Source organism: Staurois parvus, unplaced genomic scaffold (assembly GCF_062004578.1).
Source record: "Staurois parvus isolate SC_StPar_1 unplaced genomic scaffold, SC_StPar_1.0 ptg000873l, whole genome shotgun sequence".
Lineage (NCBI taxonomy): Eukaryota > Metazoa > Chordata > Amphibia > Anura > Ranidae > Staurois > Staurois parvus.
Genome location: NW_028318669.1, coordinates 226,842 through 241,281, shown reverse-complemented (window position 1 = coordinate 241,281; position 14,440 = coordinate 226,842). Strand labels below are relative to the sequence as shown.

At 45.6% G+C, this 14,440-nt stretch overlaps 1 protein-coding gene across 1 annotated transcript; it reads right to left on the bottom strand.

The window, feature by feature from the left end:
• Window positions 1–7,581: 7,581 nt before the first annotated feature.
• LOC149443186 (E3 ubiquitin/ISG15 ligase TRIM25-like) lies at window positions 7,582–13,200 on the bottom strand. The gene has a single exon (XM_089655793.1). The coding sequence runs from the start codon at window positions 13,194–13,196 to the stop codon at window positions 11,466–11,468; it is 1,731 nt and encodes a 576-aa protein (XP_089511919.1). The 5' UTR covers window positions 13,197–13,200; the 3' UTR covers window positions 7,582–11,465.
• Between the last annotated feature and the right edge of the window lie 1,240 nt (window positions 13,201–14,440).

Genomic DNA, 14,440 nt, shown 5'->3' with positions numbered 1-14,440 from the left:
TATCCTCCGGCTACTACTGGGCCTAAAGTGCGTTCTGTTGATGTTGTTCTCCTCTTTTATTTAATATACACGTCATGTTGTATGCATGTCTCAGGGAGAGTACATCCCGATGGTTTTCATGTATGTTCTGGGCCTGAGCACCCTATTCAGTTCCCATTGCAGCCCGATCTGTTCTCAGATCCTGTCACATTGGTTTTATATTGAGTTACTGTCCTCCCCAAACCCACGCTCCCCCCGGGGGGGGGGCAGCTTCTGTATCCTAAGGCGGAGTGCTCCTTCCACATCCCATTTGGCATTCCCTCTGGTGCTCTATATGGCTCACTAATGTCAGTCCTTTATCATGCAGGGGATTGGAAGCTGGACATTCTGATAGTGGAGTGTACCTCACATGGAAACAAGTGAAGTCCTTAGACATTTCTGGGTTTCCTCGGTTTTTGTTTTTCATTTTGATTAGTTTTTCCTCTGTTCATATATACATTCACCTATTGTGATACTGTCTCTGATTACCAGCCGGTTATTGTACTGTATCTGTTATCTGCCTAGAGGCAGGGACCAGGCCTGGAACTCATAGTAGGGTTCTTTTCTCTCTTGTCTCAGGTGAGCACATCCCTTTTTGTCTTTCATCCTTTTATCGGAGAGCACTGCTTTGATATATCACACACTTGATCCCTACGGAGTTATGCGGGTCATCTCCTGGAATGTCAAGGGTCTACGCTCTCCGGGCAAACGGATGAAGATCCTACATCACTTAAAATGCTTGAAAGCAGACATTGCCCTTCTACAAGAGACACACCTTTTAGAATCTGATCTTCATCGTCTCAGGAAACTCTGGGTATGGGAGGTTATTGGTTCACTGGCCACGAGTGGCCATCCTCTTCCATAAACATCTGTCCTACACCGTTCGCTCAATAGATAGAGACTAAGAGGGACATAAACTCACTGCACATCTATCTATAGCATCTACACCTCCTCGCACTTAGCGGACACTGTCTCCCATCTACACATGGCAGACGTATGGCGTCTTTCTCACCCGAAATATAGAGAATTCACCTACTACTCGCCTCCACACGACATCATGTCCCAACTATGTATTCTGCTCTTCATCCCTTTTACCTATGGTGAGAAACTCAAAGATCTTGGAAATAGCCATCTCAGACTACAGCCCTTTTGTGATCACACGTGACAATCTCCAACCTAGCAGTAATCCACCCCCTTGGAGATTCCCCTCCTACCTCATGGACAACGAAGACTATCGTCATATGTTACTCAATGCTTGGAATGACTATGCCCTCACCAATGCAGAACATGCTACTGATCCCATTTTATTTTGGGAAACAGCTAAGGCGATCCTGTGGGGTTAAATTATATCTTATGTTTCCCAGCATAAGCGGCACTCCTTGGACCAGTTCTGCCTGGCCAGCACATCCCTTCGTAAAGCCCAATTAGAACTTGGCCAAAATAGATCCACGGAAATGAAACAGAAATGGCAGGAAGCGAAGAGAAATTTTTAGGTATGGGTCGAACAAAGGGAAAGCATTAAAACTTCTTATTGCTCCCTATGACTCCATAAATATAGCAACAAGGCTGGAAAACTCCTGGCCAACCATTGTCGAGGCCCCTGTCATGGTATGGAGAGCCCTGCCAAATGGCCAATGTCCATCACGGTGGCTTCCCCCCTTCCAGCCAGATGGCTGCATGGCCTCCACTGCCCTAGCTTGTCAACTGCCCAAGCCCTCTAATGTCCCGGGGGGTCCAGTGTCATCCTGGCCCCCCACTGTGTCCCTGTCTCCATCCTGATATGCCGCTTTCATCCCCATGGTCCAGTGACCCCCCCTTCACCTCTCATCCTGCCACAGTGGGATGAGAGGTGCGGCGTTCACCACCTCTGCCACTATCTTTTCCCTCTCTGGCTGTGGCTGGAGAGGAGAAGGTGGTGAGGTTCACACCTCTCCACAGAGATGTTCCCGGCTACAGCGTCTTGCTGATGCCACTTCAGCCCTGTCATCCGCAGCGTGGACACGGGAAGTTCCCACGCTTGCGGATGTCCCTGGACAAAGGCCGCGCTCACGAGAGGCGTGGCCCCTGTCCAGGGAGCGTGCCTCGTTGCCCCTTAAGAAGCTGATTCTGGGCGCTCCGGGAGCATTCACCTCTGCGCAGCCACCGAAGGAGCCCCAGCTGCGACGGGACCTTCGTGGCCAGACTCTGCAGAGACCCAAGCCTGCCTAAGGCCCCCTCAGGGCAGGGGAAGACTGCCTGCTAGCTGCCTGGGATCCAGAGACCCCCAGTCACTGCCTGCCAGCTGCCAGGGATCCAGAGACCCCCAGCCTAGGGGAGAGATTGCGGGACTGCCTGCCAGCTGCCAGAGATCCAGAGATTCCCAGCCTAGGGGAGAGATTACAAGATTGCCTGCCAGTTGCCCGAGGACCCAGCCCAAAAGGGGAGACCGCATGCACGATCCAGACTCCAACAGGTACCTGTGTTCCACTTTCTATCCCTGGGAGACCAGACACCCTGTCGGATCCGTGAGTACATGCTCTGTCCCTGTTTTACTTAAACTGTTCCTGTGCTGACCCCCCACCCCCCCATTGGATTACAATTGCTACAGAGACTCTTCCTTGGCTCTCGGTGTTGGACTATAAGTTGTTTTGGACTGGGTCACCTACAAACCATTTACTGTGATCTACCAGTGAGCCAAATTGATATAGAATTACATGCACGTGGAAGTAAGACACTGACACTTCGCAGTTTGTCAACTTCCTGAAATTCTACTTTATTGAGGAAATAACAGTAACATTTATAAGTCTCATGATGCAGGCGAAGCATGTCCGATGACTGGGTGAAAAGTCCCCTAAGTTTCCTGCGTGTTCTTCCATCCGTGTTGATATCTTCCAATCATTGTCCCCAAAGAGACTCATTCCCTTTTATGGGGGTTGTTTACATTAAAAGATACTTTTCTCCTAATGAGTCACCTCGGGTGAGACTCCGGATGAAGGCGCCATCTTAATTATCATCATTGTTCTGTCAACCTATATCTGATTGTTCACTTAAGAGAGTAAGGAATTTAAAGAGCAAGAAGCAGAGAGTAGCAAGACTATAAAATTGTCATTTTACTGATCATCTAATAGAACGTGGACTGTCAATCACAATCCACTACAAAGTGTGTTGGCCCCTCTTTGCTGCCCTTTACTGGCGTATTCACCCTCCCTGCGAATTCCCCTATTAAGTGACTGTCATCTGTTTGTCTCAATAAAGCTTTGTGCGTTTGCCATCTACTCTGTGTGTTCTGTCCTGCCTACCCTCCGTCACAGCCCCTATGCTCCAAACCATATTATGGCACTTAAGGACACTCAATGAAATCTGACAACCTCATTGTGTGAAATATCGTCTCTATTAACAAATTTCTACCAACAGCTGTACTCTGAGGAACAGGTTGTTATGGAAAAAGCGGAATCACTTCTGCAATCTCTTCATTTACCACATCTTTCCCAATCACAATTGGACGCGCTGAACACACCTATCTCATCGGAAGAGCTCCATTACTAATCTATGTAACAGTACAGCCCCTGGCCCAGATGGGTACTCATCTGAATTTTACAAATTATCCCGTGAATATATTCACCATACCCTGTTGCAAGTATACAACAATATATGGCAGGGTGGCCCTTACCTCCCAACGGGCCCCACAGAGTTTATAAAGTCACTGGCCAAAAAGGGCAAAGACCCCACTCTTCCTGGCTTGTACCGCCCTATCTCACTCATTAATGTGGATGGTAAGATCTTGTCCAAAATAGTCGCATCCTGTCTGGAAAATGTACTCTCTGGCCTCCTGCACCCCGCTCAGGCAGGGTTTGTCAAAGGTAGATCAGCAGTCCTACATATCCACAGTCATTATGGTGCTGGAACAGGCCAAGCTTCACCCCGATAAAGATACGGCCATTTTGTCTCTTGACGCAGAAAAAGCTTTCGATAATATTAATCTCCACTGGCTCTTCTTAGTCTTGAGGAAATTCGGTTTTCAAGGCCCAATCACACATTTATTTCTTTCCATGTATTCCTCTCCTCCTAGGCTAATCACTCAGAGTACAGTATCGGAACCTATTCATCAAAAAAAGGGAACCCGCCAGGGCTGCCCCCTCTCCTGTCCAACCTGGCTATTGGACCTCTTTCCAGACTGCTCAATTCTCACCCCCTTCTTTCCGGAATGACAATTGGCAGTGCAGCCATGAAAGCTGCTTTATTTGCAGACGACATTCTCATCTTTTCCTCTGCAGTGCCCACTGATCTCCCTGTTATTCAGGATCTATTCACCACCTTCCAGCTCTGTTCTGGCCTACACATAGACTTCACCAAAAGGGAAATTCTCCCGCTTACCCCATATCACTCCAGGTCATGGATCACGTCCTCCCCGCTTCAGATAGCCTCCCATCATATCACCTATTTGTGTATCCAGATAGGGAAGGATCCATCATCTCTCTATCGGCTCAACTGTCTCCCCGTTTCTGAGAAGATTAATCGGGAATTGGATAAATGGTCTACTCTTCCCCTTTCACTTTTCATCAGGTGCCATCTCTTTACAATGGTGTCATTTGTGAGACGTTTATACCCCCTGCAAACCTTTCCTTTATTGCCTCAGCATACAGATATCCAATCTTTACATAAATCATGACAAGTGTGATGGTGGAATGGGCCTCCCCAATATCCGCTTATATAACCTGGCCTGCCTTCTTCACCAGAGACTAGACTGGTTGTCTCATAAATCAATCTACTCCAATTACACGCTTGAGTCAGCCCTGGTTTACCCCCTTCATTTATCAGGGGTCCTGCATTTTCCTCTCACAATGCTGCCCCCCAGACTGAAACATAACTCTCTCGTTGGTTATAAGGTGATAGCGTGGTGAGAAACCTGCAAGCTGATGGGGGTCTCCTCTACTACAATGGTTCCACCTTCCCCCCCATCTCCTGTTTTACTACATGCAGTTGGCCAATTTTCTACGGTGACAGTTGCAGGGAGGCAGGACGGATCTTGCCCGTCCGCTGATAGATAGCGCACTCAAACACAATCACTACTCTATATCCTCTCTATACTCACAGCTTTTAGATTGCCGCTTGCCCTCGCTATGTGACTCATTATTCCAAGGCTGGTCCAGGACATCCCGGAGCTGGATGACCTCTCCAGGCTTTTGGGGGGTTATACTTTGATCCATACTGTGACAAATTGTCCCTTTGTGATACCATTTTGCCCTTTCTGTTCTGGTTTTTATCCCCTTTGTAAAGCTGGACATGTTTCACAGACATTCTACACTGTTAGTTTATGGATTATGATTTTGTTAAGGAACACTTGTTGGCCCGCTACGCTCTCACCCCAGAGGCGTATCGCTTAAAGTTCCGGACACTCAAGAAGAAACCCCAGGACACCTTCACTGAATGGGGACATCAGTTACAACACACTGCCAGCAGCTGGGTCCGAGGGTGTCAGATCACCAAGCTAGAGGAACTGTTACAACTACTGTTACTGGAGCAGTTTTACAATGGACTTCCAGGGGATGTTAAACATTGGGTCCGGGACATACACCCCCTCACCTTAGCCGACGCTAGTCACTGGGCAGATGAGTACCTGGACAACAGGAGGCTAACCAAGACCGCCATTCCCCCTGCACCTTGTCCACAACCAGTGGTGCCCACTCTGGTCACCCGAGAATGCCTCAGACCACCCACACCTTCTGACCCAAAGCGGTCTGGCCCACGCTGTTATGGCTGCAACCAAACAGGGCACATCCGCATTCATTGCCCACGGAATCCACCAAGGCTCCAGAGCAGCCAACCCCCTCGGGGCACTTCCAACCGACCTACCACTCCCTATGGCCGAGCCTCTGCCTACTCTCTACAGGACCACCCGAGTGACACCGCCTCTTCATGGAGGAATTTTACCACCGAGGATGAGGACATCGGGGTCTTTCATGAGGCTAACCCTCTCCAGGCTGCCACCCCGGACAATCGCCGACACCACCAACCGGTTGTCCATGTTAACGGCCGTCAGGCCCAAGGATTACGGGACACTGGAGCCACACTCACCCTAGTCCAACCTCAACTGGTACCAGACTGGGCCAAGACCGGGCGATCTGTGGCCTTACGGGTAGCGGGAGGCCATGTCTACCGGATTCCTACCGCAAGGCTTCATCTGGATTGGGGAGCCGGGGTCAGGGACGTTGAAATTGGAGTAATGCAGAACTTGCCAGCTGAGGTTCTCCTTGGAAATGATCTGGGAGTCCTGGTCTCCACTTTTTGGCCCCGAGACCCCTGGTGAAGCTCAACCAGTACCGATCGGGGAAGCAAAACACCAATGCAGATGGGTTGTCCCGGCAAGCCGAGTTGGAGAAGTGAACCTCTGAACCGACCAGCCCCAAGCGGACCTGTTTGAAGGTCTCGCCGGCTCTGGCGGGTGTTACACAACGGGGGAGCCTTGTGACGAATTGTCCCTTTGTGATACCATTTTGCCCTTTCTGTTCTGGTTTTTATCCCCTTTGTAAAGCTGGACATGTTTCACAGACATTCTACACTGTTTGTTTAGGGAAATGTGACCTTGTAGTCTTTCACTTCTATAGAGTTCCTAGGTATTGTTGTATTGTATGGTTTGTTGTGGGTGGGGAAAACCTGGTGCCAGTCTGTCTGGTGGGGGTGGGGTGAAGTTGTATATACTGAGCTGTGTTTAATAAAGATGGTCAGTTTCACCCTACACGAAGTTCTGACTCGTGTTTTTGGCTATAATACCTGCCTTGGGAGAATGCTGGAAGACTTGCCGGAAATGAGGACCATTGGGTGAGACGCACTGCTCCGCACGAGGAAGCCCAGGCGGAACGGTTCCGCCACAGACGGTATGGATGATGTCTCCTTCATGAATGGATGAGAAATAGGCAGACTAGTAGGAGGAGACTTACCCATTGGATGGGAGGAATGACTTGCAGAATGGGAAGTATTAGTGTGAGAATCTGTCCCAGCATGCTGTGGGCTCATATCTGTCATTCTACGCAGAGGAGACCGGCTGCAGGAGGAGAGAGCGCTGACACCTGCTTAACAAGGTGTCACAGGAGAAGCTGTGTGCTGAGTGAGAGGAGGAGGATCCTGAGCTGCTGCTGCCGCCATGTTGGGGATGGCTGAGATCCGGCCGAGGGGAGGAGCTTCCTCTCAGCTTTCCTCTTCTTTGTCATCTCCCTGAGGGTCACCGGGCTGTTGCCTCTCCTCTGGGGTGTCAGCTCCGCCCACTGCTGTGTGCTGGAACTGTGAGTACAGCAGAGCTGGGGGGGGGATGCAGCCAATCAGACTGCTCCGGACACGCCCACAATCCGGGGATTTTGTGATGTTTAAAAAATGACAGTTATTATTGACAGTTAAAAAAGCAGAGTTATTTTTTTGTCAGTTGAAAAATGTATTTTTGACATTTTGAAAAAACTGGCAATTGAAAAATTAGGGTTTTTTTCAATGACCGTTATTATTTTGTCAAGAAATTACAGATTTTTTTTGTCAGTGACAATGTCACATGACAGTTGAAAAATTAGGATTTTTTTGACAGTGGAAAAATGACAGTTATTATTTGTCAAAAATTATTTATTTTTTTACAGTTGAAAAATGACATTTAACAGTTGAAAAACGACAGTTATATTTGACAGAAAAATAGTGTATATTTGAAAAATGAGGGTTTTTTGACAGTTGAAAATGACAGTTTTTTTTTACAGTGGCAATAAAATGCAGATAATTTTTGACAGTGAAAAAAAATCACATGTAATAAAGAGGGTTTTTTTGACAGTTGATAAATGACAGTTTTTGTCAGTTAAAAAATGACAGTTTTTTTAGTTGAAAAAGTACAATTTTTTTCTTACGGAGTTATTTTTTTGTCAGTTAAAAAACAAATGTATTTTTGACAGTAGAAAAATTAGGGTTTTTTTGTCAGTAAAAAAAAAAGACAGTGGCAAAAATGACAATTATTTTTGACTGTAAAAAAAACGATTTTTTTGTTGTCATTAAAAAAAAAATTGTCAGTTGAAAAATTAGTTATATTTGACATTTGAAAATGACAGTTAATTTTTTACAGTGGAATAAAATGGCAATTGAAAAATTAGTGTGTTTGACAGTTGAAAAATGACAGCTATTTCTTGTTGTAAAAAAAAACATTTTTTAAAGATGAAAAATTACAGTTATATTTTTATTTTTGCAAAAAATATATTTTTTTTGTCAGTGGCAATAAAATGACAGTCGAAAAATGAGGAGTTTTTTTTCGACAATTGATAATGATAGTTAATTTTTGACAGTGGAAAAAATTACAGTTGAAAAATGAGGGTTTTTTGACAGTTGAAAAATGAGTTATTTTTTGTTGTTAAAAATTATTATTTTTTTTTTTACAGTTGAAAAATTACATTTAACAGTTGAAAAACGACAGTTATATTTGACAGTTGGAAAACATTTTTTTTACAGTGGAAATACAATGCAGATCATTTTTGACAGTGAAAAAAAAAATCACATTTAACCCCTCCCCCTCCTGAGCATTTACCCCCCTTCCTGGCCACGCCTCTTTTTGCTACTCGGCGCTGCACTATTTCAACTGATAATTGCGCGGTCATGCAATGCTGCACCCAAACGAAGTTTACATCCTTTTTTTCACACAAATAGAGCTTTCTTTTGGTGGTATTTGATCACTTCTGCACTTTTTATTTTTCACGCTATAAACAAAAAAAGGCCAAACATTTTGAAGAAAAACAATATTTTTTACTTTCAGCTATAAAAAATATATAATAAACTCAAAGTTAGTTATAAATTTAGGCCAAAATGTATTCTGCTCCATGTTTTTGGTAAAAAAATCCCAATAAGTGTATATTGATTGCTTTGTGTGAAGTTATAGAGATACAAACTATGGGAGAGATACTGCAATTTACACCATTTTTCTGCTATACAGCGCTGCGCTAGTTTAACGGACAATTGCGCGGTCATGCAATACGGTACATAAATGAAATTTACATCCTTTTTTTCCCCACAAATTGAGCTTTCTTTTGGTGGTATTTGATCACCTGTGCGGTTTTAATTTTTTGTGCTATAAAAAAAAAGGCTGACAATTTTGAGGAAAAAAAAACAATATTTTGGACTTTTTGCTATAAAACGTGTCCAGTAAAAAAAAAATGCAAAAATCAAATTTTGTCATAAATTTTGGCCAAAATGTATTCTGCGACATGTCAGTGCTAAAAAAAATCCCAATACGTGTAAATTAATTGGTTTACGTGAAAGTTATAGCGTTTACAAATGGCGGGAAAGATACTGGGATTTTTAGGTTTTTTTTATACTAATAATGGCGACGATCAGCGACTTATGGCGGCGACCAGCGACTTATGGCGGCAATCAGCGACTTATGGTGGCAATCAGCGACTTATGGCGGCGATCGGTGACTTATGGCGGCGATCAGTGACTTATGGCGGCGACCAGCGACTTATGGCGGCAATCAGCGACTTATGGTGGCAATCAGCAACTTATGGCGGCGATCAGCGACTTATGGCAGCGATCATTGACTTATGGAGGGGATCAGTGACTTATGGCAGCGATCAGTGACTTATGGAGGGGATCAGTGACTTATGGCAGCGATCAGTGACTTATGGAGGGGATCAGTGACTTATGGCAGCGATCAGTGACTTATGGAGGGGATCATTGACTTATGGAGGGGATCAGTGACTTATGGCAGCGATCAGGGACTTATGGCGGCGACCAGCGACTTATGGCGGGACTGCGGTGGACATTCTGACATTGGGGGGTACTGACTTGGGGTCACTGACATCCCCAAAAACACTAATACAGTGATCAGTGCAAAAAATAAAACACTGACACTGTACTAATGGCAATGGGGAGGAGGGGTTAACTTTATTTTGCAGGGAAGGGTTATAGGAGTGAGGGGCGTGTTTTACGAGGGGGCGGGGCAGGGTGTGTGTGCTGCACGGGGGACACCGCTGATCGAGAGAGAAACTCTTCTTTCTCGATCAGCTCGTCCTCGAGCTGACAGGGAAGTGACAGACAACACAGCTACTGCAGCTGTTCTCTCTGTCACTGTTTGCCGCCGATCGCCGGGAAACAGCCGCTAAGGACCGGCTGTGACCCGGCGACTGACATCCGCGGCGGTGATCGGCTGGACAGATAGGGCGGCGGCGCACCTCACGCACTCCCCCTATCTGTTTACAAAGCACACGTCTTAAAACGTGGTTTTGCCTGCCAGTGCCGCCCTGCCGCCGTATTTCTACAGTGACTGGGCAGCAAGTGGTTAAAAAAAGAGATTTTTTTTCGACAGTTCAAAATGACAGTTAATTTTTTTACAGTAGCAAAAAAAATGACAAGTAATTTTTGACCGTGGAAGAAATTGGCAATTGAAAAATGAGGTTTTTTTTTTAAAGTTGAAAAATGACAGTTATTTTTTGTCGTGAAAAAATAGGGTTTCCTTACATTCGAAAAATTTCATCTATTTTTTTTAACAGTCAAAAAACATCAGTTATATTTGACAGTTAAAAAATGACAGTTTTTTACACTGGCAATAAAATGCAGATCATTTTTGACAGTAAAAAAAAAAATCACATTTAAAAAGAGGGTTTTTTTTTGTCAATTGAAAAATTACATTTAATTTTCACAGTAGAAAAATGCATTATTTTTTATCAGTTACTTTTGACATCTAAAAAATGATGTTTTATTTGTAATTTTAAAAATATTTGTTATTTTTTGTCAGTTGAAAAATGACAATTATTTTTGACTTTTTTACAACAAATTTTTCTACTGTCAAAAAAACCCTCATTTTTCAATTGCCATTTTTTGAACTTTCAAAAATAACTAATTGTTCTACTCTCAAATATAACTGTTGGTTTTCAAAAATAAAATTTTAACTGACAAAAAAGTCATTTTTAAAATATCAAAAATACCTAATTTTTCAATTGTCATATGTCAACTTTTTTTGTCATATTTCAACTGACAAAAAAAACTCATTTTTAATTGTCAAAAATAACTCATATTTTGCCTCTGTCAAAAAAGCTGTCATTTTTCAACTGTAAAAAATAACTCATTTTAAACTGGAAATATAACTGTCGTGACCAAAAAAATACTCATTTTTCAAATTAATAAAAATAACTGTCATTTTGAAACTTCCAATAAACCTGTCATTTTTTAATTGTCATAAAACCCCTCATTTTTCAACTGTCATTTATTGCCACTGTCAAAAATAAGTGTGGAAAGCATGCAGCCAGTGAAGGCGGAACACTCGGACCTCCTGCATGCTTGTTCCTGGTCAGTGACACACTAGGGAGTGAAGTGAGGTTTAGGATGAAGATGACGGCCCCGGAACCTGCAGCTTTCTCCACAAATCACTCCTGTTTCCTGCCCTTCCTCCTATTGGCTGAGTATTGCACCAATCACCAATCAGATCATCCCCCTTGTGCTGTCCCTGGGCGGATCTCTCACTCCTGGCTCCTCCCACATATCTTTATACAACCTCCCCCTACCCATACCCCGGCATGGAGGGGCTGAGTGAAGGTGGTGGTGATGGTGTGGAGGTCTCGGATCGGGTCACACAGATCATAGAAGGAGATCCGCCCGGCCTCATAATCCAGATCTATCCTGACTCTGGTACTGGAGACACCGCCGGGGAATCGGGTCTTCTTCCTGTCATGTACCACTGAGTACTCATTACCCTTCATCCCCTCCAACCCCCCCCTTCTCTCCAACCCCCAGGACTTCTTATTATATCCAATCCCTGACTGACCTCCTCTCCTGTCTATATTGGGGTAACACATCCCGACTCTCCAGTGATCTGTCCCCCCGACATCCACGTCCCAGTAATGTCTCCCGGAGGAGAAGCTCTGACTGCTCATCACCTGAGGACACTCAAACCTCTCTAGTTTCTGATGTGATGGTGATGACCTGGATGCAGTTTTCCCGTCATCTGATATATGTAGATGATCACCAGCTGTCCTCACATCCAGTAATATGTCTGTAACCCCCGACACCCCCCATGTTTGCTGTACAGCCCCAATATTGGGTCCTCCAGTGGGGGAGGGTTTGAGGCGTTTCCTGGATGGTGGACCATTGATGGGACCTTTGCCCTTTGTAGTAGAATGTGGAGAGACATGTGTGCCTGTACATTTCTGTACATTGACCCCAGACATGATATCAGATAAACCCGTGTGTAATGTGTGTGAGATCCCCCCCACATCCCCATCCCCTCCATCATGGAGGAGGTTCTCATGTCTCTCTCTGTCCTCATCATCTCCATCCTCAGTATCACACAAGTCACCTGTGTCTGATTCCTGTAGGACAGTCAGTGGATCCGTCATGTTACACAGCTTCTCAATGTCCCTCATCTTCCTGGACAGCTCCTCCTTCTTTATTTCCAGATCCCGAATATAATCCAACATGGGACGGGAGACCCGCTCTGCCCACTCGGAGATGTCCCTCAGGACTCTCTTCTCCAGGTCTTCCAGACGTCTCCTGAGGTCTCTGAACAGGTCAGTGACTCTCTCGGTTTCATCATCTGCTTTTCCTTGTACTTTCCTCCTGCGTTCCTGCAGACTCTGGACTCTTTTCTCGATCTTCTCTCTCTCAGTCATCAGTTTCTGCAGAACATTCCTCAGTTTCTTCTTCTTCATCTCAGAGGCCTCCTCCAGAGTCTCCACCTGGTGTCCCCGATGTTCTCCGGCCAAACTGCAGGACACACAGATACAGGTGGAGTCCTCGATGCAGTAATACTCCAGGATCTTCTTATGGATGGAGCATTTCCTGTCCTTCAGGGAAGTGGTGGGGTCACATAGGACGTGTTCTGGTGACTTGCTGTGGACTCTCAGGTGGTTGTCACACAGAGAAGCTTCACACAGCAGACAGGATTTTATAGCCGGTACAGGAGTGTGAATACAGTAAGTACAGAAGACCCCGGACTCCTCCTGCTCTGGATGGGTAGACTGGAAGTTCTCCACTATGTTACGTTGTGTTATGTTCCTCCTCAGTGCAGGACAGTCCTGGAACTCTTCTCTGCATTCAGGACAGGAATAACCTCCAGACTCCTCCTGTGTATCCAACACACGGCCAATACAGTCCCGGCAGAAGTTGTGTCCACATCTCAGGGTTACAGGATCTGTATAAATGGTCAGACAGACGGAACATTCCAGCTCCTTCCTCAGATCAGCAGACGCCATCGCTGAGAGCAGAAGACAGAATGACGGGGAAAGTCTCTGACACGCCGTATCCAATGTGACCTGTTCTGTACCCTCCTACACGGGGCGAGGTGTACATTCCTACACAGGGAGAGGCTGGGACTGAGACACGTAGCTAGAAGAATTCTTCTACAGAAGGACACAGACATGTAATAAGTAGTGACGGGTCCAACACCCCCCTGTTCGGTTCGCGGTCCAACATTCCAACTTGACGAAAGTTCAACCGCAAACTTGGAACTCAATGCAAGTCTATGGGACTGGAACTTGTAAATGGAAAAGTGTCCATTCTGAAGGCTTTTATGCCAGTTATTGGCCCCAGAAGTGGTATGGGGACTCGGGGACGGCCCTGAGGGACAGGAATCATAAAAAAAGAAAAATGTAATTATCATTCCTGGGGGGTCCCCATAAACTCCCTGCAAAGTTGCACATCTGTACAATGTATTGGACCTGCTGCAGCACGACTGACATTTATATTTAAAAAAAAAAGCTGTGTGGGGTCCCCCCTAATCCATAAAAGACCCTTTAGGTCCGGTGGGAAGGTTAGGAGGGACCCCACAGTGACATTTTTTGTGCGTGGGGTTCCCCCTAAAAGCCAAACCAGGCCCTTTAGACCTGATAGGCCTTCTAAGGAGAACCCCACCCTCCAAAACATAGATGGAAAAGGTGTGGGGTCCCTCCTAACTTCATACCAGACCCTTGATTAGAGAACAGGCCTGAAAGGGGGGATGAAAAAGTGGCCCTCCCCTCCCTGGGCCTTACCAGGCCACATGCCCTCAGCGTGGAGACAAGGGCCTCTTCCCCAAAACCCTGGTTGTGGGGGTCATTAGTATAAAGGTACTCCTTCAAATAACGGGGCACCCTGATGCTGCCCCCTTGTGAATGAGTAAGGGGTACAAAATAAATAAAATTGGGCCTTGGGTGTTGGTGGTGCCTGAACACTGTAACCCCTCACACTTACACTTGCTGGGCGCAGGCAGGGGCCCCGCAGTTAAAAATTGGTAACAATTACAGAAATATGGTAAACAAACATTGAAATGACATGCACCTGTGAAACAGGTGCCGAAAATTTGTGCCTTGAGTGTTGGTGGGGCCCTAAACCAAACAAATAGTTGGAAGCGACCATAATCAGGACTGAGGAATAGGATAGGCAGCATAGGCAGTCTTCAAGGGATCCCAGATCCCTAACAAATGGAATCAGTTACATCAGCATCAGGGACAAGATAGTT